The 27,484-nt window shown below is 34.3% G+C and overlaps 1 protein-coding gene across 1 annotated transcript in view; it reads left to right on the top strand.

The window, feature by feature from the left end:
- Window positions 1-25,189, top strand: part of LOC128553882 (uncharacterized) — a gene marked incomplete at its 3' end in the record, with an annotated part of 51,952 nt that extends 26,763 nt beyond the window's left edge. The window contains exons 3-9 of the mRNA XM_053535073.1: window positions 6,145-6,257; window positions 8,043-8,120; window positions 13,937-14,440; window positions 14,711-14,753; window positions 16,645-16,706; window positions 19,089-19,118; window positions 25,157-25,189. Of these exons, the coding sequence (XP_053391048.1) occupies window positions 6,246-6,257; window positions 8,043-8,120; window positions 13,937-14,440; window positions 14,711-14,753; window positions 16,645-16,706; window positions 19,089-19,118; window positions 25,157-25,189 (762 nt within the window). The remainder of the gene's footprint in view (window positions 1-6,144; window positions 6,258-8,042; window positions 8,121-13,936; window positions 14,441-14,710; window positions 14,754-16,644; window positions 16,707-19,088; window positions 19,119-25,156) is intronic.
- Window positions 25,190-27,484: the final 2,295 nt, after the last annotated feature.

Genomic DNA, 27,484 nt, shown 5'->3' with positions numbered 1-27,484 from the left:
AGTAAGATTACAACAGATCTTGCCTGACCAAGACTAAAATATGAAAGCAAATATTTAAAAAAAAGGAAAAAAAGATACTATCAAAAACAATTACAAACTTGAAAACTCCCAAAACTGAGAACATAATAATCATATGAACAAACTTATCACTTGAATAATTATAAAATGTTAGATAATAATTTTCAAGAAACGTTACAGTTATCCTTAATTACCAATAGAGACGAAGCGGTTTTCTTTTCAAATTTTATAAACACAGGTAAACCGAACGTTTGATCTTTTTATATAGCAAAAGCATATGTCTGTGCTCGTCCAAACAATTCTAACGAGGGTTCTGAAATAAAAATCAGTCCTTTGGTACAGATGACTTATCAAATATATTTTCATTACACCCCTAAAAAGCATTCCTCCTTTACCGGAAACACATTTTTTGTATCATTTTTACCCAATCGAGAAAAACAGATATTAAATAGTCTTCTCTGGGTACTGGTTGAGTCACTGACACATGGCGCTGCAAAGAGAACTTCTGGACTTTATTTTTTCCAGAAAGCATTTTCTTAAGCCTTTAAAATTAAAAGTTGCAGGGACTCAGGTCAGTTGAATAAGGCAAATGTTTTACAACTACCGCCTTTTCAGAAGTCTAAACACACATAACAACCTCCACTTGATAGTGTAGGCGCTGTCAAGTATACGATGGACTCATGACCATTCTTTGCTTTGACGTTTTTAATCTTAAAACTCTTCACTTTCTTTGCTACAGAGTTCTTGTAGAATCGTCCAGTGAATTAAGACCAGGTGAACAAGGCACTTGAGCAACTGGCCCCTATATTTGAAGAAGGTTTTTACATCTGCTAGCAAGTTAGAAATGACCCGAATAATTACAGCCGTGTATGTTTTCAAAACTTCTCGGGCATATTTAAGGCATTGTTTCTTTTGATCCTCAGTGGGATAATGAGGTACCAACCTCGCGTAAACCTTTCTCGCGTCTGATCGCTTTTTCAGAATTGTTAGCAATTTGCCTTCTGATATGCCAGTACTTCTGGCTTTATCTTTCACCGACAATCGCATGTCATGTACGACCACAAGTTTTACAGTAGTGATGTTTGCCTTGGTAACAGAGGGTTTTTTGGCCTACCAGAACGAGTACCATCTTCAACAAATTATTTCCCAGCTTTAACAGTTTTAGGGGCCTCTGTGATCGAGTGGTCAAGGTCGCTTACTTCAAATCACTTGCTCCTCACCGATATAGGCTCAAGCCTTTCTCGGGGCGTTGAATTCTCCATGTGCGAAAGCAATCCGGCTTGCTTACAGAAGTTAAACCCAACACAAATATATAAATAAAATTTTTAATGCACCTTAAACTGTGCGCATTGAAATGGCACGAGGACCATATATATCACACTTTTCATCAAATATCTGCTTTGAGTCTATATCAAGCCTTGCGGTATTTAATATAGCTATATATTTCAGATCTTTTGTCCTTTTTACAAAGTGACATTAACTTGGTCAGTGTATATGACTGCATATATTTCAACTTGAAATAACTCGGTCATTTGAAAAGCAATTTGCTCGAAATTAACGGATATCGTTAGCTATTGGGCACACCATTCAAGGGTAATTAACCATTTATTTAAAAAAAATACATGGTATAATTTATAGGACTCCGAATCACACTAGTTACAAAAGTTTTTGCAGGACCCTCGTATAAAACTTGCTTGTGAGTAACATGAAATATTCAGTTATTCAGTAAGTCGATTTTAGTATAATCATACATAATGAAGGTTATTGTTCCCCTAGAGGTTGAAAACCAGTTTCGGGGACTATAGGATTGCGCTTGTTTTTCCGTCCGTCATTTCGTCCGTCCGTCTGCAATATCCTGTCTGGTTCATACCTCTGCTATTCATCAATGGGTTTAAAAAATCTCGGCACACGTTTCCTTGTCATGCGCCAAACCCGGACCCCTAGCTTAAGCTAAAAGGTCACAATTGGAGGTCAAAGATTAACAGTTTTTGTTCTGTCCAATCCTTAACTCTGTCATCCATGAATTGATTGTAGTATTACTTGGCACAAACGTTTCCTATAACAAGACGATATGTCATGCACAATTTCAGATCCCTAGCTTAAAGGACAAGGTCACATTTGACAGTCAAATGTTAATATGGCAAGAACAAGGTATTTTTTTGTCCGGTCCATAACTCTGTCATTCAGCAAGGGATTTAGATATTACTTTGCAAAAAAATTAAACTTCCTCATGATAAATCAACATCTAAAGCACAAAACCAGGATCCCTAGCCCACAGGTCAAGGTCACAATTGGAGGTTAGGGCGTTCTTCCTGTCCAGTCCATTACTCAGTCAGCCATGAAGGAATTTTAATATTGCTTAGCACAAATGTTTTCTTTATGAGATAACTTGTCTTACGCAACCCTTATCCCTAACACAACTAACCCAAAGGTTAAGGTTTATGTCGGATGTCAAAGGTCAATAGGATTTGTTTTTACTTTCTGGTCTATATCTCATTCATTAATTAAGGGATATTAATATTACTTGACGCACATGTTCGTCATAAAATACCTAGTGCAAATACCAAGGTCACAGCTGAAGGTTTTACATTGATCTTTTCCTGTCCAGTCATTAAATATTTTTATATAAGCTCATGTGTCATATGGACCCAATTAAAAAGAATTGTTGCTGTATTTTCTTCAAAATCACCTCCCTATAATATAATGATTCATTACTTTTTTTCTCATATTTCTCCACCATTTCCAAAATGAAATGTTATTAATATCGGAATTAAATATTTTTTTTCAAAATATTTATAAATGTTATGAAACTATCAACAACTTTTGAGTTTTGTATATGCAAAATTTATTTCTTGTGTTGTGTTATCACATATTGTATATATAAACTTGACAATGAAAAGACTCGGCACAAGATGGAAGTCTATAAATCAAATAAATAAAATGACTTCACATGCCTTTCCAACAGTATTTAATTATAAAAATACAAACTAGTTTCGCCTATCGGCTCATCAGTGTACATACAATGTAACGTGACGTTACTATGGTAATGACGCGACGTCAATATAAAGGGACGTAATTCTGACGTTATTTTCTCAAAGGGGCGTAATAAACGCTGTTATTTAATTATTCAGAATATAACTGTTACTGTAGGCTGTTAAGTTTTGGTTTAAAGCATTTTATAAAATAATTTTCTTTCGCTAACCTAGCTGAAGTACTATCTACTTTCATTTTAAAAAAGGGTAACATTTGAAACTTTGGATCTTTATTACTGCAAATATCTATATGATTACTTAGTGGAATTTGACTAGTTGAAGAGTCTCGTATTTGTTGTGCGTGGATAGTTCTTCTTGTTCTTAATTTATCGCCAGTTTGGCCAATATAATATTCTTTGCATCCGTTGCAGGTGATTACATACAGTACATTTTTTACATCACAGGGCATATTTTCATTTACGTAAAATCTTTTGCCGTTAAATTCATTTTAAGTTGTTTTGACATTTGCCTCATATGCATGTAGGACATCTGTCTGAAATATTTAAAGGACCTAATATTTTGATGAAAATAAGATGTGAACATTGGTAGTTTACATCGGCTAAACGATGATCGTTGTAACAGAACAATGAGTAGAAAATGAAAAATAGATATCAAGAAACCTTTAAAAACAAAAATTAAAAAAGGATAAATAATTGAAAATGGATAACATTCTTTCAGCAGATGTGAAATAGAATCAACGTTTACAGCTCCTATAACTGCGTCTCATTGTTTTTTGGATAGTAACATCGTGGCAAAATATACTGCCGCTGGAAATAAAGTGAACAGTTACCAGTGGAATGTTTAGTCAAGAATCTTGGTCACTGGAAATCAAGTGATGTTGCTTGTGCGTTGTTATGTTTAAAGTATTTGCTCGTGATCTTGGCCTCCTTGATAATTGATTTGGTTCTTGCATATTAACATTCACCATCTTACCATGCTTAACATTTGTGTAAACTTTAATTGGAATCCCTGAAAACGTTCAAAACTCTTAGCTAAACGAAAAACAATACTTGGTACAGGATGCTCTCTTTAGGAACAAATTAGTTTTAGGATAGTCTGCTATCATACGTTCTTCCTAAAATACTTAAATTCTTTGGCGTCAAGTATAATCCAGTAGAAAATTGTTAAGGCCTATTTGAATAAAATTACAGCTATTTTTTAGTTAAATATTGAATAGTTAATACATGAATATTTAAGTATAAATTTAATTTTTATAAGGTCCAGACACGCCAGATGGAATCGCACAGAATATACTGTAATGATACGCAGGTGTCTCACTAATGAAATAGCTACTATTATTCTGTGCACTTTGTGTCATATACGATCAAAATATTTTTTTTTTGTATCATAAATTACATTTTATCAAATTTGTATAACCCCTCAAATGTTTGAAAATCTATATTTCGAGGTCATAGTGCCTTTTGTTGACGGGAGACAAAGATTAAACCTATATGCATAGTATTCTATTTATGCTTTTAAATTGGTTTTATGTCTGCATTATGATTATATTATTTTCCTAACAATTTTGTTTTTCTAATAACACTTTTTGATCTTCATCGATGTTTTCTCATTCAAAGTAGCTCTGCAGAGTCAAGGTAGAATTTCAACTTTGTATTCACATATTTTGTTATACTGTCAATAATAAAAATATTTTCTGTTGTTTGTTAAGATATGTGTCAAAGGTTTGTCAAGTAATTAAAATATCCCGCATACCATAATTTAATCATCCGGAATGTTCCTGGAATATGTTTGGTATTATCTACTGACTTGTTTCTCTCTGTATGAAAACAGTTTAATATTGTTTGTCCTATACTTTCATAATCTACCAACCTATTTAAGAACAATTTATTAAATCTGTTAAAAAGATGCTTGTCAAGTACGTCATTATGCGCTCTGCTGAAAAAAAAGAAATTAGTGATCATGTTTGAACATTTACAGCTGCAAAAATGGAGAATAACAGAAAACAGGAAAAGATACCAGTCAATTTGAAATATTTTCAACTTTATTTTAGCAAAATTTCATAAACGTCCGTTTGAAATCGTTATGTGGCGCATATTACCTTAAAAACAGACTCAGTTTGATTAAATCTGTTCATGAGTGGTAATAAAATGTGCAACATCTTTCATGTTCTTACCTTCTGTGACAGATCATTTCTACACATATCAATTTTCACTTGTGTTACGCTCAACTAAAATCGATTTTTTAAACGTTCACCGTTACTGCATACATTCGTTTCATATGAAACCTTTCATATAAACAATGTCGAAATGAGTGTTTTCATGGACGTTTGAAAGAATATATGTCAACATTAGGTCACTAATTCGTTTTTGTGTACAAGAATCTTCTTCTCTTTTTAGCTCCTTTACGTTCAACTAAAGAATCGTTTTCAGGTTTCGTTGGAGAGAATGATTGTTTTATCAAAATTAAATGCCATAAAGAATCTTTGGTGCTTTTAAAAAGATTGGCCACATTATATGAATTGAATAATGATATCACAGAACATATACCGAACAATCAATGAAGAAGTCTGTCGTTGGCTGGTTTAGCAAAATGCAACAAAATGCAGCAGTCAAATATCTGAATGACATTTGCAATTTTAATCACTGCGCTTGATGTGCTTATTTCTAAAGGTACTTACTTACATATGTAAACCATACATCGAAACGAATATTACACTTTTATGTCCGAAAGCTCAGCACGTGCTTGCTTTCTTTTAAATGACACTATTAAAACTATACACCGGTGACCTGACCTGTTAACTAAATTGAAATTAAATGTAAGCATATGATAATATTTTGTGCATTTTTGCAATATGCATGATGCATTTTGGACGACTATGATGCTTAAAAACCAGTTAGAAAGGCTCCGGATTATTACCCACTACTATTGAGGTTTGTCACTGGGCAAGGAAGTTGATCAAGGCTACGTCAGTCGACTCAACTATAAATGCGTACTTGTAAATTGCTGATGGGACGGTTTAATAAGCTTAATAAGCTTATCTGTTTAAGGAAATAAGACAGCTAGATAAAACTATGTAGAGCATTTTATAATAGTTTCACAGACATGGTCAATAAAATTTGCTTTTACATTTCAGATAAACGAGTTGACGTCAGATCACAACCAGACGAAAGCATTAATTTGCATACAGTTGTTACAGCATTTGCTTTTAAAAGTATATTTTCGTCTTAAAACTGCATGATGAGTGGGGTAAGGAAGTCCGTGTTTTATCTCTCAAACAGAACTAGTAGCATGTAGGGTTGTTGTAGGCATTTTCCATCATTACTTCATTTATTGTAATCTAGCAACTTATGTAATTCAAAGCACTTACCTCATGATTAATTATTTACCATTTTCCAATTCATCAAGATTTAAAGCACATGGCCCTCTACAGCATTCAAAGGTAAGCCTTTCGACCCTTGTCATGTCCTTAATATAATACATTGTATATATATATATATATATATATATATATATATATATATATATATATATATATATATATATATATATATATATATATATATATAATTATATATATATATAAGCTAAACAGATATATGCCGCAGGTCTATTTCTCCATGAAAATGCATTTTCCCATTATTTTTAATCAATTTGGAATAACAAAGGCTTCTTCATATTTTATGTATAACAAAATTGGAAGATCATGGCTAAGCTATGAACATCATGTTAAACCCGACCCATTGTAACTGAGGAGATGTACAACTAAATCAGAACAGAGAGAGAGAAATCCATTTAGATACAGCCTACCGCTTTTCGATTAGATATTCTTATTCTTTAACGCGCCTGGTGTGTAGCATTTGATACACACGAAGCCCGCTTTTTATGGGGATGTGGTTTACAAACTTCGTAAGATTTTGGGTCATGGCAATTTTTCAATTGTATTTAGTAAGGTGATTAAACGTTTTATGAAATGAGGTAATGACCAAACTGTTTTGAGACATACCGCATGTTTGGTGTTCAGCCCTTTTACAGTTGGACACTACGGTTTCCTCTTTGATTGTGTCTGACGGAACAGGCGGAGGGCTCTATGATAAGTAGTTCTTAAATCCCACCAGGACTGAGCTATTATGATTTCCGTCTTCTTGCTTGTTTCGTCGGGCTCTTAAGGGTGTTTCCCTTGTTGCTCTGTCTCCTGCAAAGGCATTGAGGACATACGTTTTAGGTTCTTAAGGATTGCATTTTTATAAACTTATATACAAGAGCATTTTTGTGTTTTACATTTCATGCCTTCTGTGGCTTTTGCGTATGGTAGGGTTTCACCTGGCGGGGATAACTTTTATTTACTCTGTCTTGTGACTTTGGAACATGGTAAGGCTAAGAATGAGGTGAGGTGCACCATAAACGGGTTTAAACTCCCCAGTGGTGGTTTTGCCACTGACCGTTCCAAGGCGGTGTCCCACTGTGTTCCTGTATTTGTTTGTTTTGTCCTTGTGTTTAATGTGTGTGTATGTATGTGTGTGTGTGTTGTGTGTGCGAGTGTTGTTCGTGTGTGTCTTTGGGTTGGGGAGGCTGCGTTTTTGGAACGTGGCTTTCCCTGTTGGATATTCTTTCTTGTTTTTTCTTTTTCTTTTGCTAGGAAGAACCAGTACTTGCCTCTTAGTTAGGTGGGAGACATCTAAGAATTTTTCAGTGCCTGTGCCGGATTTTGAATCCCGGACCTCTTGATTGACAGACAAGCGCGATAGCACTAAACTATTGGGCCACCTTACTAATGAGTAAATACCCAGACAAAAACATTTGCAATCATATTTGAACAAATGAATTTATTGAATAATAATGTTAATATGTAAATATAACACTGTTTCAAAACGTTTGTCATTTAGAAAATTTAAATGTGTTACTTTGAGTTAAGTTGTTTTTTTGTTTCACTTGATGGACAAGTGCACACAGCTTACTCATATTGTGATATTCTACACCTTATCACCTAACAATATGTACTTACAAGATCCATCTTTCAACATACTTCTACAGGATGCGTCACTGGGAAACCATCTAAAAGAAGCAATGGATCTGGCTTGCTCCAATCTAAACGCAGAAAAAGAAATTCAGGTAAATGCATATATGTCTAGTCTTAAACTACAGTAACACATAAGGATATGTCCGTGCGTTGAGGTACAATGCGGGTGGGATTTAGGGGGTGATAAGTACGGATCAGAACGTTTTAGTACGGCAAAAAAGGGTGAGAAACAGGGAACAAAAGATACTGGACTCGAATAAGTACGGATAGGTACGGCGTACTACGTTGGACTACGTTTTACTGCGCCTGGTAACTTGCCCAGCGCGTGGACGGGCAGCCTCGGATAACTACGTTCAGCTACGGATCAATTTGCATGATTACGTTCGCATTAAGGTTTAGTAACGGGTCGGTAAGTTTAATATAACTAGGCCACATGTAGCCAGCGATTTCATTACGATTCTCTTTAACATCATGTCAAACTACAAGTTAAGCTTCAGTACGGAAAACTACGTTTAGTACGTTTATCTACGGATGAAAAGGTTTCAACCAAGTTTGACTAAAGTCACGCTAAAATGGCTACGGATCGCTCAAACGTTTGTGCATGTTCAAAAGTTGGAGAAACTTGCAAGTTTGAGATAAGTCTTGAATAAGTTTTGACCAAGTGTTGGTACGGATTGATAAGGAATACTAGTTTGAGGTACGGCTCAGGTACGGATCGATACGGATTACTACGTTTCTTTCCGTCGCTAGACGTAGCTATCCGCGCCGTATGTATGACCGGGGTATACATGTTATACCCTAGCCCCACAATACGGCTACGGCTTACCACGGATAGAAACATAATCATATAAATCCTTGTACAAATATTCAGAAACCAGTATGATGAGCAAAAACGTTTTCGTCATTATAGATGATGACATTGTGCAGCTGTATGTGTTCGACAGTCTAGTTTCATACTTATATGTGCTATTTTAGCATTTTACGGTAAATTTATTTCACAAATATTTCCTCAATTATCATGAAATAAATATACCCGATGAGCAAAGGCAAAATTCATGTTGTCATATATAATGATATTGAATGTGTTCAATAATCCAGCTTCACACTCGATTGTACATGTACGTGTCTATATTTTCAATGTAAACAATTCAATATGCAAACATTTTCTTAACTATTCTGCAATTAATGTGAATTATATACTTTACCATTCTAGATTGTCAAAATGAAACATTTTACAGATATTTTGTTCAAGGTTCTATTAGATGCGGTCACCAGTGTAGCAAAAGTTATACAAGACTAAATGCTCAAGTGAATAACAGTCATTATACCGCCGAACGTGGAGAGATTTAGTTTTTGCGTTGTCCATCCGTCTGTTTGTCCGTCCGAATCCATATCTATATAACATGGTGTGGTGTATTTAAACATGATAAAAGGTTAACTGTTGTATGGAAATGCCACTCTGCAAGTTTTTGGTCAGGTTGCAGGAGTAACACAAGATTTATGACCATTTGTACATTTATCCCATTTTCTGTCTGTCTGTCTGTCTGTCTGTATATCTATCTCATATATGGTTTAAAGCCGAAATCTAATCCCTGAGAACTATTCTCTGATTGACATTAATTGTAAAGGAATTACCCGCTGACCTTAACTTCATGCTGTTACACAGTTTCTCAGGGAATTAATGGTTTTATTATCTCAAAAACTGATTTTAATGTTAAATGCAACAAAATGTGTGCAATTTGTTCTGTCATCTTGTTAAAAAATTAATAGGAAAATTATTGTAAATATAATGAATGAAACCTTTTTTTCGGTGTTCGTGAGAAATGAACAACAGAATAGGATTGACAAATTAAACATGATTCGCTACTGCGTTTCATGACTTTCCGATCCTATTTTGTCTTTCATTTCGCATCAAGAACGATATTTCATTTCTTAAACAATTCTTAAATTCGCATCATTCATTTGTTTAAGTATGTTTATCAATTCTATATTTATGCTAAAATAACTATACCTTAGATCGGTAGCCTGGATAGGAAAATCAAATTTTAAAGAAGACACCTCCAGTGAAAAAGTCTAACTTAATGAGTATAATTAATTGTAAAGGATCAGATGTTCAAGTTTTGAACATATATATATCCTGGTGAAGGTCAAATGTTGACCGAAAGCGGTTGATTCTTTATTACACGATGTTTAGGTGTTGTTCCTCCTGTCAGCCTACTATACTGTGTTTTAAATACATTGTTTGACCAAAATGTGATTAAACATTGAAGACAATGGCGTGAAATGATGTGACGGAAAGTTTATTCACTTATTATTAGGATATAACACTGTAAGGTACCTCGCAATCTTACGCAGATGTTATGGTACCATCTGTGGAATGCATGCATACATGTGAATGCCCAACTGTAACACACCAGTTTACCATAGGGAAGGGATTTAATAAAGCGAGCGCATACAGTCACACTCCCTGACCCATAAACATTTGTATGTGGACGTCTATAATTTCTAAACACCAAACAGAACAAATGATATAGTGTATCATAATCGTTTCACTATATTTTTATATGAGGGATGAAAGTCTTGTTTTAACCATGCAACGAACGGCATAGCCCATGTTTTTGGATTTGGTTTGAAATAAATACGGTATTCTAAACAAATTCATCTTTCAGTTAACGAGTATTATTACTGATGAAATAACTACGTTAAACGATTACATTGTAATCCATCAGTGCTGTTAAAGATAACTCATTACTTTCCTGTTATTATGCATTTCTAGGACTTAGACCTGCCTTGCTTTAAAATCTTAACAGACATTTTAAATATTCCAAGTTTCAATGTTCCAAATCTTCAACGTAAACTCAAAAGACACGTATCTTTCATGAGTGAATTGTAGATTTCTTGTTTTTTAGAGTTGTTCCTGTTGTCAGAGATCAGAAAAGTTGAAGGAGATCTTAAAAGCAGTTTCTGCTCTGTATAAATATTTTTCTTTGAGATAAAATCCGACATGTATAGCTCCTTTATTTCTGACCGTCCTAAAGAAAGATTAGTGACAAATAAATAATTATATTAATAAAAATTAAACATTAAATATAATTTTGCTGACTAAATACAAAATCTACAGCTCTGATTAAAACACGCATTCCTATTGTTTTGTATCAAGTCCTGCTAGTAGAAAAAGGGCTCATGTTCACTGCAAAGCAAAGGAATATTATCAAAGTTAAATTGAAAATTCTAAGCATAGAAAGTGCCGTCTTTCCAATTAGTGGATGTGAAAGGTGCATTTAGTGATATTCATCTTAGAAATTATAAGAACCACCATTATATGTGTAAAGGGTTTAGGATGCACAGAAATGATGACTAGACGAGTTGATGCACTCTCCTAAGTTTATTTGTATTTTCTATGCCCCATAAGATGAATCCAAATAGCTAAACACAAATACATTAATTATAATTACAAACAATATAGTCAATGTACAATACAATTATAGTATTGCTTTAACTTGAACATATTTTATCATGAATTATAAACCCTCGAAAGTCGGAAAATACTGAAAAAAATCTGCTTTCAAGGGCAGATAATTCAAGTTCAAGCCTGCGTACCTATGATTTGTATATATATATAAATAATAAAATATGGTAAAGTATATAATAAAAACATAAATAAATCCACGGTACGGGTGGAAAATAACTCGAACATGTAGGAAATAACCAACTATCAAATGTCTATATATATTATATTTAATCGACTACCGGTTTCAAAAATATCATCAGGTCGATTTTAAACAATGTGACGTCGTCAATAGAAACAGGGGACGTCACTCTATTAATATATATCCGTTTTAAACTTAATTCTCAGTCAGCACACAAAGAAACTTTTTGCCCTATAAACATATAGGCGACTGTCCTTTTTACTTTTAAGTGTCGAAACTTTTTATATTTTAATTACTTAACTTTCGTGGCAATACGCCGCTTTTTAATGAATTTCCGAAGAACTTCAAAACATTAACGTGATACAAAACAACTGACGTTGACGGCGTCGCGCTAAAGAGCGCACGACGTGACGTTTACAAATAGGGCGACAAAATGACGGATGCTGCATTTACGACAACTATCATCGGTCGTTACATATTAAAGTTAAATACTCTAGCTTTAACAAATAACAAACTAAATCAACATTCTGCACTTAAATGATTCGTACAATATGGATACTTAATTGAGAAGTCTTTCTTTTAACACTCACTTAATTGTCTTAGTAATTTAATTTTACTGTTTTTTTTTCTTGGAGAGAGGCATTCCCTTACCGTACAGAAGTTCCGACTTCTCTTAAGACTTTGCCAGATAATAGCTTTCACTCCTTCAAAAATGACTTTGGATACTTCACGTTGTCAACAAAATCTTACAATTTATTCTCGTAAAAGTGTTTGCGCTTATGTTACACATGTTTTGAATATTAGTTTACATTGCATTTTTCAAGCTTTAACTGTTTCCTATAAAGTTAATTGTATTCGGCGAGATGAAAGGTAGATTTTAATTTTTTGAATTATTTGCAGTCCAGAATGGTTGCCTACTTCGACAATGTGTTTTACCTCTTAAACAGCACGATAAACAATTATCTTTGAGACTTCATTTATTCGGCAAGTAAATGAACACAAGGAATCACTGGAAACAAATGAATCACACTTCTGTCTTTTTTCTCTTATTTTCTGTACATTCAAAGTTAAGGTAGTTCTTCACGTCTTAATCAAATATTTTTCTATAATGTTGAATTTGATTGAACCCTGATTTATCAAAACTTCAGAAAATTCTAAGAAAATTTAACAAACAAAAAACATAGGGTCGTTTGCTTTCTTTTTAGCTAGATTGATTTGAATCCCACGCCTGTTTTCTTAAAGCGAGTCTATGAAAAGTCACAATTTTATAACGCTTATACTTTTTTTTCTACAAAGTAGATTCTACTACTTCTCACATACACATATAAATATATGATCTTTATTTTAGTGAAATAAAATGTATAGTTACATGCGACTGGTTTTAAAATATCTGACTGTCAGTAAAGAGATCCGCACAATACACGCTATTTAACGTGTCAAACGATTTGATATAACATGTCACCTTAAGACATGACCGGTTGTTTTTTTTTTCAAAAATTTAATCACGCATTATCAATAATTAATAAAACGATTTTCAGTTCCATGTACCAAGTGTAGGCTGTATTTTACTTTATCCGGACAAGTGATGTTACGCAATTACTTCCGGTTTGTCAACTGTGGAGAACTACCTTAAATTGTGAAGTAACTGTTTCTGTTTACGCCACTAGCACATCGACTATTTGCTATAAGCAATGTTTCTACTTTTTTCTGTTATGTTACAAAAGTCAGGTAAATTGTTACACTTTCTAATATGCACATAAAACATCAATCAATATTAACTAAATGTTTTCAAGGAATGAAAAACCTTTGCCGGTTTCACATCTATAAGCAGGTGAGGATATAACAACAAAAAGATTTCTTTACCAAAAGGAAAACAACTAATTTGTTGTCTGACTATTCTTTTGGTATGTCTTAGTACTTACTTTTTTGACAAACACCCTCTACCCTTTCTTGTATGTTTCAAACCGTCAATACTAAAACATTCATAATCTGGAAACAAACGTCCGTAATCATCATGCTTTTGCATCCTAGTCTCTGACAAACCAGTATACTAAAATTGTTCAAGTACCATCTTCGATCGTCGAATAGCTAGTCTATATTCCAGAAAATTAGGAAAGTCTGTATGGAGTCTGAGCCTGATCTCTTGTCAACGTTTATATCAACCGATGCGCGAGACTTGATTTTAGCGTTTCTGATAGTTTGGCTGCTTTGATTCCTTTTCAGTTTAATAAGTGTCATTCTTTTTTTCTTTGTTGCAGTTCCTTAGGTTGTTCTGTGAAGCAATGATTGATAAACGAACACCACTTAATGAATTCAAAGACACAATGCAGGCAGGACTTGATGAAGTCAAAAGTGAAATGCTGAGTACACGAAATGAAGTCAACAGCGCCATGCAAACAACACGAAATGAAGTTATAACTGAAATGCAAGCCACACGGAATGATATCAACACAGCAATGCAGATTTCAAGGCATGAAGTCGAAACTGCACTGCAAACAACAAGGAATGAAATTCAAACAGAAATACAAACAATGCAGAATAAAGTCAAAGTCGCAATGCAAACAACACAAACTGAAGTCAGTAATGCAATGCAAGCCACACGGAATGATATCAACACAGCAATGCAGACATATAGGCATGAAGTCGAAAATGCAATGCAAACCACACGGAATGAAATTCAAGCAGAAATGCAAACAATGCGGAATGAACTCAAAGAAGCTACCGACAAACTAACAGAACGATGCCAGATTCTTCTAAGCCAGGTATCTCAATTGTTAATAGCACGATTTTAGGAGTGTTCATTATTAAGTACTGAAATGTATTCTTATTATATCTAAGCAGATGGTAGTGGTATAAGTGCAATATGTCTTAGGCAAAATGCGTAGATAAATTGACTGCAAATATTACAATTAATCAATTAATTTATCATGATCGATCTAAACCCAATGAACATTAGATTTAATATAAAAGAATAATTCAGAAGATCTTTTCGGTGTATGAAATTCATTCAGTTTCATTATATGCCATTTCAGCCAAGAACTACTGGGCTTAACCTAGCAAGGGAAATAATTACAAGTAAGCATTCTTATAAATATTTTGAAAATTCAAAAAGTTCTTACTGGCATACCTGTTCGTTTGGCTATCCTTGGTCTGTTTCAGTTAGTACCAATAAAATGCATGAAACAGCAAAAAATTACAATTTACCTACATTGTAATTCATTTAATAAAAAGGATGTTCTTGGATTAGCTTATTGTGAAAACATGCCTAGGTTGTGGACATTTACCTTTAGCCTGCTAAATTATTACAATAGACTGGTCCATCATTCAATCTGGGGAGTACCATTTATCAATTGAAGGGGTGTTTACCGAAAATTTACTGACTGAATAGCGAACAGTGCAGACCATGTTCCGACTGCACGGATGGGCATGTGGATCTTGGTCTGCACTGGTCGCAAAGGCAGAATCACTTGACGCCAGCAGACTAATGGTTAAAGAGGTATCATGCCTTTGGTTAAAATGTGGCTGTAACTTGTTTTGTTTTGTTATTAACATAAGATTTACCATTCTCTTGATGAATTCAATGTGTTTGATAATTGTTTTCACAAGTACTTGTCATAGGTTTGACTATAATATAATGTAATAATAAAATGCACTGTTTTAATTACCTTCCTCTATGACCATGGCTTTATATGGTGCCTGCTTTTTAATTTCGTCTTTTGACAGTTCCTGTGATACGCAGGCTCCATAACCTCAGATCCCCTTCCTAAATTCAAGTTTGTTTATTTCTGCCCATTGTTTTCTCGTTTGGGGCAAACCCTTTACTTTATCTGGGGACCAAACGCCGCTCTTCGTGGAATTACACGCCTCAACACGTGTATCATTGAAGGTTCCATGTTCGCCGCCGTTTGAATACATCTGCGGATGTCTCTAAATTGTTTTTTGTACTTTTAGCATGTGTAAATGTTGAGTTCTGATCAACCCGGGGCTAGAGGGCGTGGACGGTAGCATGCATTTCCACTACCGTCCATGAACACGCTCAATCAAACCGAGCCTGCAACATTTTCATTTTTGTCGTGTTGAGCGACCTGTGAAATTTTCACTTTTCTCTATTTTATAACTCCTGTGTAATATTGAAAGTAAAGTTTTTTCCAACTATTCAGTTATATGTTGTCACTGTTTGGACATCCGCATTTACATAACAAATAGAACAGTTGGTATTTAACAAAGCTACTGAAAGCGCAGACTGGAAACCTCCAATCCTGATTTATTTCGTTCATGACGTCATTTATTGTTTGTTTGTTTTTGAGTAACACCAGCCATAATATGTTAAATCTTTTGTTTTGCGATGATTGTTTTTAAACACGAGACTGCCATGAGTAAACTGTTTATTATTTTCTTCGCATATCTCAATAAAGTTATTGTTCTCAATTTCCGCTTCTTATAGCATTCTTCATGTACGTAAACTGCATAAGAGCACGAAAACGCAATAACACACTGACATTAATCTCGGAAAAATACCTGCAGCTGCCACTTTAATAATTTGACTTGATTCGACTACGCCAGAGACGCGGCACAAAGTTTGCAGAAAATATGATCATTGTAAAATCTTTAAGCGTTGACAAATACCCCATGGCTAACATAAATTCATATTATGGCTTACATAAAATTATGTTTTTATAGAGAAGTGTTGAGATTAAACATTGTTACTAATTGCTAAGACTATTAATTACAGTGTAATGAATATTTATTTGTTTTTAATACTTTAAACTACTTTACTATAACACTCGCTCTATAAAGCTTGTGTTAAACAACAGAAGAATTATTTAAAGTAAACTATTTTCCAGGTATGTAGATGTTTAAATTGTTGGATGATCCTCCGAATGTTTGCATTCCTTGCAGATGTAATTATATATGACATACCTTTTTTGAACATATGTGCATAAAATGTTTTTTGTTTTCAAATCAGATAGCCCACCAAGTTATGAGTCTGTTGTATTTGAAAGTCGTTTGAGAGCATTTATGAATACGGTAAGTAGTACAATCGTTTGCTTGCTTATAAGATGATCTGTTCCAGTCATGCAGTAACACTCTCTTAACTAAAGTAAATCAATCTAGACTGTATGACCGCTTTTTTTCTTCAGGTAGAGAAAAGTTTACAACTCAATTAGCTTGAATGATAAACTAATATTCATTATTATCACACCGTTATATTAAATATTATACACAAAAATGTAATTTAGTTGTATTATAATTATCGCTATGGAGTATTAGGCCGAAAAGGGCAATATATTTTGACGTATAAGGAGACATATAAGTTGGCGAATATTTCGCACGAGGAGCACGCTCGATTCCTTTCAGTACAAAATGTCAATCTGAATTACGAGACACAATTAAACACAGACGAACTTGAACACGAGAAGAAATGAAAAAGAGTCAGTGAAACAGAAACAAGAAACGCAAACGAACATAGATATTAAACACTCCCGCAAAAAATAATTAAGGACAATTGAAAAATTCAAAAGCAAAAAGGTAAACATCTTGTAATACTCACAATGAATATAAACAGAAGTGAAGGTAGTATGGCTGTACCAGATAAAAACATAAGTCATAAATGCAAGCACAACATTTTCTACAGATACGATCAGCATGACAAATACATCAAATCAGGCAAAGAACAAACTTGAAAACTAAGACAATACAGATATTCTTAAAAACAATTCGTAATAGAGAAAGATCACTCTCTCAAACGAACTATAGTTGAAACAATTAAAAAATGAAAGTTAATTTTTTTAGTTTGATAGTTTGTTGTAGGTAAGTTCTCTTCGTAGGTAATGTATCTATAACAAGACACTTACAAGACATATGCGCAATAGTTAATACGTTAGGCAATAAGATTTGTACTGATGCCTGTTACTTAATGGCGAAAGAAGAATCGATATGTCTCCTTCTCTCCTGCTGTCATTTACAAGAAATAATGGAACTGCTTCAAGACTGTTTTCTCAATTTCAACAGAAACTTAACAAGTGAAACAGACAAAAATGTCGCCTTCGAGAATTACAGTATATTTAAAGCATTACATTTCTCAAATGATGACATCAAAGATGAGCTTGATATAGATGTTTCCAAGATTTCCAACAAGTCTTTGTTGTATATCTGAAAAAGTCATTCATATCTAGACTTTATAGCAAACAATATGTAGATAGTAAGACGAGTGTACATGTTGATACATTACAGAAATCTTTCAATAACTGTTCAGGCCCGAAACTTCTGGATGTTCATAAGCGAACATTATGCGTGTAAACAGCATTTTACAGATCAGAAGCTCACGCAGAAAACCCAAATTAACCATTTCATGTGCCGCAAGATGATTTCACGTAACATCGAGGCAGTATTTCTTAACTGGATGAAAATTTTATATAATTAGCTTGTTCTATTAAATGTTTAGAATTTGCAACTTTTGATATTGAAATAATGTCTGACCATGTGAATTAGGTTATGTAGTAAGTTTAAGTAAAATGGACTATATATTTATTATATAAAAATAAACTTTCAAATTACCGCCGTAAAAGAAATGCAATCTATAAAACTTTAATATTGAAATAATTTCTGACTTTGCAAATTAGATTTAGAAATAAAGTTATGTAAAAGCACAAAATTAAATTACAAGGAGAATTGATTATTTTTTCATTAGGATACTTTTTCTTTTATCTAATTATAAGGAAATATAAAATGAAAAAATGAAATTACTGCAGTATCAACTCATCATGAAATATTATAAATGAATAGAAAAACCTGGTTAAGTTTAATGTATAATAAAAGATACTACTGTTATTATTATTCACAAATACTGTGTATTCTCGTTTATCTCTTTGTAAAATATAATTATCCTGTTCTGAGAAATCTAAAGTCTGTCCTCGAAGTTACTTGAGCCCCTTCAAATTGGTAAAGGTAATTATCTATTTGTCACGGAGCCACTCTAAGGGATTCCGTCCAATGACTCAGAAACAAAAACAACACGTGTGTATTCCGCTATTGGATTCCATCTCGAGTCACTCCTGAGGATTAATTTTCCTTCCAGTGAGAGTCAGATAGCTAAATGGCTTGACAGAAAATGGCTAATTCGTCGGAGCCTTGGTACTCATTTCGGTCATCCTTCTAGAATCAAGTAGAATGGGTTTGTCGCGTGAAAATAAATGTTTTACTGTAGTGTATGTCTGTTAATGTAGCGTAAGAAAAGAAAGAAACAAAACTATCAACCTGAAAACTGTTTTCATTTCTTTATAGAATAGGCTATGCTATAATTTCTTTCGTTTTGCATTTTTCTTTTAAACCTGGACTTTTTCGACAGTTTCTTTTCTGTCCTTAGACTATTGCGAAACAAGTTGTGCTAAAATTTCATTCTTTTTTCAGGAACGTGATGATAATTCAAAAGAACATCTGGTAAGTTGAGATTTCGATAGCTCTTTCATAATACATTGTATTACGATTAATAAACTGAAAGCTTTTAGACAATAATTGCATACGATATTGAGCATTTGATAGCGCCGTCGTTATTTTAGTTATAAGATATGCACAATCAAGCCTTGGTTGATGATTTCTCTTACATTTGTCTAATACATTCTAAAACACGCGTAAATGTATTTCTATTTAGTATGATAAGCCAAAACTCTTTGATAGATTTCAAATGAAATATAATAAAAAAAACGTTTTCCCTTAACAAATTATGAATTTCTTTTATATTGTCTTATTTAGTCTGGGAAATATAAGACTATCAATTTAGCCCGTGCTTCATAAATGCCATGATAAAGCTTCATGGCAATAGTTGTATGTGATATCGAGCATTCCATTACCTCTTCACTCTCGAAGTTGTAAATCAAGCACAACTATGCCTAGGACGATGAATTCTATTACATTGGCAAGTACATTGCAGAAGATTACTGCAAAAACAGTTTTCATTTTTCGGAATGATACTATGAAAAGACATTGACAGAACCTATGTAAGACACCGTGTACAAAAAATTATCGTATACAGAAATCTAGACCGATGACATAGGAATGATCAGAGTAAATATTTCAAGCACACTAAATGAATCAATATTTCTACATGTACATGAATGTTAACTGAAAATAAAGATATTTGATAAATACTTTAAATACTTTTCACAATTATAGCTGTGATAATAGTGTAGTGTCCTAAGGTCCATTCGACTTTAGACCTACTATACAGTCTAACGAAAAATCCTCAAAACCTCGATGTGTCTCAATATTCCTCTTTTTCAGTTCCTTCTTTCCTATCCCATCTTTTTAAAATACAAATATACAACAGGTCTTAAGGTGCAGATTGATGTTTTCTATAAATAGCTCAATTTCTATATCATACAATGTATTTCTTTTTATACTTCACTTTGACAAATTTATGTCTCAAACCGTATTGATAAATGAGGAAACTGCAAGAAGAACATGTAAAATAGATTTATTTACTGTGTTACCGTTGAAATTATATATCTGTGTGAAGTTAGCAGAATAGCAGAATGGCAGAATAACTCCAGCAGAATAGCAGAATGGTAGAATAACTCCAGCAGAATAGCAGAATGGCAGAATAACCCCAGCAGAATAGCAGAATAACTCCAGCAGAATAACAGAATAGCAGAATAGCAGAACAACTCGAACAGAATAGCAGAACAACATTAAAAAGACGAAAATTCTAAACGATTTTTGTGCTCCCCCCCCCCCCACCCCCATGAGTGGTGGGGGCATATAAATTTGCTCTTGTCCGTCCGTCCTTCCGAGAATGTTGTGTCGCGCCTAGCTCCAAAAGTATTTGACGTAGAGTCACAAAACTTTACAGGAATGTTGGTCAGCATGTGCAGTTGTGCACCTGGGGTTTCGCGTCCGGATTCATTTAGTCGTGTAGGAGTTATGGCCCCTGACTTAGTTAAAAATTGATCATTTTAATGTTCTGTCGCGCGTAGCTCCAAAAGTATTTGACATAGAGTCACCAAATTGTATAGGAATGTTGGTCAGCATGTGCAGTTGTGCACCTGGGGTTTTGCGTCCGGATTCATTCAGTCTTGTAGGAGTTATGGCACCTGTCTTAGTTAAAAATTGGTCATTTTAATGTTGTGTCGCGCGAAGCTCCAAAAAGTATATCATCTAGAGTCACCAAAGTTAACAGGAATGTTGGTCAGCATGTGCAGTTGTGCACCTGGTGTTTCGCGTCTATATTCATTCAGTCGTGTAGGAGTTATGGCACCCTGACTTAGTTAAAAATTGGTCATTTTAATGTTGTGTCGCGCGTAGCTCCAAAAGTATTTGACCTAGAGTCACCGAAGTTTACAGGAATGTTGGTCAGCATGTGCAGTTGTGCACCTGGGGTTTTGCGTCCGGATTCATTCGGTATTGTAGGAGTTATGGCCTTCTGACCTAGGAAAACATTGTCAATTTAATGTTGTGTCGCGCGTAGCTCCGAAATATTTTACCTACAGTCATTATTTCACTACACAAAACCAGACATCTTGTCCAGACTTATTAAAAAAATGTTTGTGAAATATGTATGTTAAAATGTAATTGACCTAGAATCATAAAACATTAGAGGATTGTTTAATAGCCTATGAAGTGTTCTCTTTAGGATTTTACTCAGCTAGGTCAGAGTTATGGCCAACTAAGTGAAAAATACACATTAGGTTTCTAAACGTTTGTGTTGCAAACATCTTAAAAATTGTTTAACCTGAGTCATTAAACCATGTTACAGTGGCAGGAGTGGGGGCACCTGTGTCCTATGGACAGCAGAATAGCAGAATAACTTTTTTTTTCATTTTAGCTCGCATCTGTATGACAATTAAAATTAGCCTAAGACTATTTTTGCAGTAAGAATGTTACTATTATACTTTGTCAGAAATACATTTTTGTCAGTGGGCCGGTGGTCTAGCTTGACTGTCAATCCAGAGGTCCGGGGTTCGAATCCCGGTCCAGGCACTGGAAATTTCTGAGATGCTCTTGAGTGTCTCCCGCCTAACTAGAGTCCTGTACTGGTTCTTCCCAGGAAAGACGGCTTCGCGTGTATCAGTGCTATACACCAGGCACGTTAAAGAACCAGACTGTCTATTCGAAAAAAGCTAGGCAAAGTCAGCCGGACACGTCTGTATCTGAAAAGTTCTCTCTGTCTGTTCTGGGGGCTTTATCTCACTCTGTCCCTCTGGTCAGATCGCTCTGTGTCTGTACTAGTAGAGGATGATTTCGCGCCCTGTGTGGCTGCAGTATATGTAAAGCGCCTTTGAACGTGTTTATCATGAAAAGGGCGCTATATAAATCTGGTATAATAATAATACTAATAATAAAACTTTTAAACATTATACGTCTCGTATATTACCTCGCACAATTAACATTAGCATAAGACCCTTTTTGCGACATACCTGTTACCATTACTGCTTTAATGACTGTAAGTAAATCATTTTAGTCTGTTGAAAGAACAACTTCAGCAGAACAGCAGACAGATAGCAGAACAACTCCAGCAGAATAGCATTAGAATTATAATGGTTTACCGCAAAAATAGTCTTAGGCTAATTTTAATTGTCATACAGATGCGAGGTAAAATTTTTAAAAAGTCATTTAGCATTTTTGTCTGCTGTTCTGCTGGAGTTATTCTGCTATTTCGCTGTAGTTATTCTGCAACTTTTCTATCTTAGGTTAATGTTAATTGTGCGAGGTAATATGCGAGACGTATTATGTTTAAAGTCGGTCTTAAAGTTGTTCTTTTCACTAACAAAAATGTTTTTTTAACAAATTGGGGTGACATGTTTACCGCAAAAATAGTCTTAGGCTCATTTTAATTGTCATACAGATGCGAGGTAAAATAAAAAAAAATATTCTGCTGGAGTTTTTTTTTTTTTTTTTTTTTTTGCTATTCTGCTGTTCTGCTAGAGTTATTTTGCTATTCTGCTAGAGTTATTTTCCTATTCTGCTATTCTGCTGGAAGTAAACTGAAACAAGTATTCTGCTGGAATTATTCTGCTATTCTGCTGGAGTTATTCTTCTATTCTGTTGGAGTTATTCTGCTATTCTGCTGGAGTTATTCTGCTATTCTGCCATTCTGCTGGAGTTATTCTGCTATTCTGCTATTCTGTTGGAGTTATTCTGCTATTCTGCTGGAGTTATTCTGCTATTCTGCTGGAGTTATTCTGCTATTCTGCTAGAGTTATTTTGCCATTCTGCTTCAGTTATTCTGCTATTCTGCTGAAGTCATTCTGCTATTCTGCCATTCTGCTGAAGTCATTCAGTTATTCTGCTATTCTGCTGAAGTCATTCTGTTATTTTACTATTCTGCAGGAGTTATTCTGCTATTCTGCTGGAGTTATTCTGCCATTCCGCTATTCTGCCAATCTGCCATTCTGATGGAGTTATTCTGCTATTCGTTTATTTTGTTATTCTGTTGGAGTTATTCTGCTGTTCTGCCATTCTGCTATTCTGCTGGAGTTATTCTGCCATTCTGCTATTCTGCCATTCTGCTGTTGTTATTCTGCTATTCTGCTATTATGTTATTCTGCTGGAGTTATTCTGTTGTTCTGCCATTCTGCTATTCTGCTGGAGTTATTCTGCCATTCTGCTATTCTGCTACAGTTACTCTGCCATTCTGCTATTCTGCTGGAGTTATTCTGCTGTTCTGCCATTCTGCTGGAGTTATTCTGCCATTCTGCTATTCTGCTATTCTGCTGGAGTTATTCCGCTATTCTGCTGTTCTGTTATTCTGCTGGAGTTATTCTGCCATTCTGCTATTCTGCTATTCTGCTGGAGTTATTCCGCTATTCTGCCATTCTGTTATTCTGCTATTCTGCTGGAGATATTCTGCTGTTCTGCTATTCTGCTGGAGTTATTCTGCCATTCTGCTTTTCTGCTGGAGTTATTCCGCTATTCTGCTATTCTGTTATTCTGCTGGAGCTATCTGCCATTCTGCTATTCTGCTATTCTGCTGGAGTTATTCTGCTGTTCTGCTATTCTGCTGGAGTTATTCTGCTATTCTGCTGGAGTTATTCTGCTGTTCTGCTATTCTGCTGGAGTTATTCTGCCATTCTGCTATTCTGCTGGATTTATTTTGCCATTCTGCTGTTCTGCTATTCTGCTTGAGTTATTCTGCCATTCTGCTTTTCTGCTGGAGTTATTCTGCTGTTCTGCTATTCTGCTATTGTGCTGGAGTTTTTCTGCCATTCTGCTATTCTGCTATTCTGCTGGGGTTATTCTGCTGTTCTGCTATTCTGCTGGAGGTATTCTGCTGTTCTGCTATTCTGCTATTCTGCTGTATTTATTCTGCCATTCTGCTATTCTGGTATTCTGCTAACTTCACACAGATAAGTTATATTATGTATGGGGAGAGAGTTTCTGAAAAAAGCTATTAGCTTCCTACTCAGTCCTCTACATGTATGTTAATATATGTAACATTGTAATAACTGCAACTATGTTGAATAACTATGTTTCAACCAAATATATTCTTGAACTATTTACAATCATTTATTATTGCGACGTTAGATTCAAACAGGACTGCAATATAATTATAAACCTAGTCTTCTTTCTTGACATTTTTGCTGTTATTAAACTTTAGAGAAGCAAGCCAAGCTTTGTTAATTTTTTCTATTTGAGACAAGTGCAGATTATACAAAATACTTAATGTTAAATAAGATTTAGAGCTTTTTGATATTATGATAACTGAATGTGAAGCTCTGGAAATAGCTGCATGCGATGTCGAGCATTTGTTTACGGCGACAATATAAACGTTATAAAGTTATAAGCCTGGGGCAGTCATGCCTATCTTGAAGAGTACTCTTACATTTGTCGGATATACTGTAAAATGTATACGCAAAAACGTGTTTCTTTTTCAGGGTGATATGCGAAAACTCTTTGATAGATCTTTAATTTTATTAAAACGTTTTATTCCTTCACCAACTTATTTTTGCCGATGAATGAATAGGACTATCAATTTGGCATGCTCTTCATACAAGACAAGATTAAGCTTTAAAACAATTGTTACATGCGTTATCGAGCATTCAATTACACCGTAATTATAACAGTTACAAGATATGCACTACTAAGCCTAGGTTGATGAATTATCTTACAGTTTTCAAATACATTGTAGAAGATAACCGCAAAAAAGAAATTCACTTTTCAAAGTTATATTGGTAGAATCCATGTAAGACTTCATTATTAAAATATTTTAAAATTATATATAAACACTAGGTTGATTTGTCCGATGCATTCTAAAATACGCAATATATATCGCATATAAAAGACATAAATATATGTCTTGTAAGATTGGATTAAGCATGTTCTTGTAATATTTCACTTCTTGCAACGTATGATGAGAGTCAAACAAAACATTTTGTTGTTTCTTTGTTTGTTTGTTAGGGGTTTAACGCCGTTTTTCAACTGTTGATTTTTTTTCTGTTCTAAGGCAATTGAGAAACAAGTTATACTTTTTTTTTCTATTTCAGAAACTTAAAAAGGATCTTGTGGAAAGGCTTCAGGTAAATTAGATTCCGATAGATTGTTCATAATATTACGCTTACTAAAACGAAACCTTTTACACAATAGTTGTATGCGAAGTCGATCATTTGATCACTTTGTCAGTATTAATGTTTTAAAGCAACAAATAAATTTCTTACCTCGATGGAGCAAAATTTAAATATGTACCGAGAATAGAAAAGTGACATAGTGTCCTCAGTCAAAATATGTTTTGTGCGCTAAGCATGTCTGAACTAGTCAATGGTATCGTTATGTCCCACCAAATATTGGATTTTGCACTGGAATCACGACAAGGCGGTGAGCCCAGACTTGTATGGAGCGAAAGGAAAATGTACAATTTAAGGCCCGTTATTGTAAGTTTGGGGATACAAACATAACTTACTGAGGTTTAAAGAATATTGACTTCTATATTACTGAACCGGATTGTATGAAATTTATATGGAAATTTAAATGCAATACCTGCATTTATACTACAGAGACGTTAAAGCCCGTATGTCAGTTTGTGACACACGTCCCTCCTTTAAAAAATTATAATGACGTACTGTAAGAAGCAAAAACTATCGCTGTCTGTACACAATATAGTATTGCCACCTGCCTATATTCTACTCAAATTACATTTTCTCTACTAGGAATTGCTTTAATACTGATCCTATATGACAGCAATACCAAGGCCTATCTCATCAACCTGAAATTGCTAAGTTTATCTTTATTCAAATAGATAATTGGCTAATGATATTTTTCTAAAACGAAGTCCTTGCCGAACAAATACCGATGGAACTTATCCACTGCCCATACTGTCGCTGAACACTATTCTCCATCATTGTGTACTGCTCCCTAAGTACTTATTTCCTACTAGCATACGCTACAGTTTATTTCTCTCCATCACGTTCCTGAAACAATACAGAGCCCAAAGCTACATCTGAAGCATCTATTCTAATACATATTTTATCTAAATCTGGCAACTTCAAAATATGCGGACTCATTATGATTGTCTTCAAAGTCTGGAAAGCCTTTTTTGACTTTCACCCCACTCTACAAAACTTGGCTGACTCTTTTGTGTAAAATCTGCGAGAGGAACTGCAATGGCGGGAAAAATTGTGATAAACTTTCAGTAAAATCCGACTACAACCAAGAATGAACGTGATGTCCTCTTGGTTTTCGTTCTCTCGGCATTTTGTATTACCTGTACCTTATTTGGAACTGTTTAAAGGGTTTGGGCATCTCCTATCATATGCCCTTCACATTCTAATTTCTGAAATCCTATAAAAAAAAGACGCTTCGTCGATTTAGCTGTTAGCTTAGCCTCTCTAAGTCTGGTTAACAACTCGGTAAGTGTTACAACATGCTCTAGTAATGTAATTGTATCTCCAGTATGTCATCAGTGTACCTGTTTGAGTGTCCAAGGTTTTTCAAAATCTTCCGCATCAGTCTACAAAACCTTGAAGGGGCATTAATCAATCCAAATGGCATTTTATGGTAGTGAAACAAACCTTTTGGAGTTTCAACAGCAGTCACGGGTTTTCCCTTTTCAGACAAAGTAACTTGTCAATAACCTTTCCTTAGGTCTAATTTAGAACAAAATATCTACATATAGATAGTTTCGAATACATCTACTCCATGTGCAGACCTTACTGCGGAAGGTCGTAGATCATTATAGATAGATAGATAGATAGATAGATAGATAGATTTATTCAGGTATAAGATCATATATACAATTTAAAATTACAAATATCGCATTAAGTAAGATAAGTTTTGTAAGATATTTAAAACTAAGCGAACAAATTCTAAAACTAACATGTGACTTACATTCACATAATATTGCTTAAACATAGATAAAAAATACGAATAGATAGTTTTATAAAAGTTATAAAAAAGACAATGATTTAATAATCATAAAAATCATAAAAAAGTTATTTCAAGTTTAGTCGTGCTTCCTAAATTATTCTCCGCTGATCTTATACCAAGGATAACCCATGAAAGTAGCTTGAAGAGCACTTATTTCCAATGGGGTCCTCGACTCATTACGGCACCGATTTAGTTATATGTTATGTAAAAAGAAAAAAAAACATCAGTGAAATACTAATACGCGAAAGAAGAATAAAATAAAAAGGAAGTACTAAAGAGAATTATTTTAGTGAGTACCTCAGTAATAACAACTTAAGTTTAAATAACAACTGAATTTAAAAACTAAATATTAATATCTTATAGCTTGGCTTTCCTCAAGTAATTTACCTTCTTTAAACAGATGTGCTTTTAAAGCAGATTTAAATCTTGACTTATGTTTTATATCTTTTATA

The sequence above is a fragment of the Mercenaria mercenaria genome, unplaced genomic scaffold, assembly GCF_021730395.1.
Source record: "Mercenaria mercenaria strain notata unplaced genomic scaffold, MADL_Memer_1 contig_4437, whole genome shotgun sequence".
Taxonomy (NCBI): domain Eukaryota; kingdom Metazoa; phylum Mollusca; class Bivalvia; order Venerida; family Veneridae; genus Mercenaria; species Mercenaria mercenaria.
This window is presented reverse-complemented; position numbering and strand designations above follow the sequence as displayed.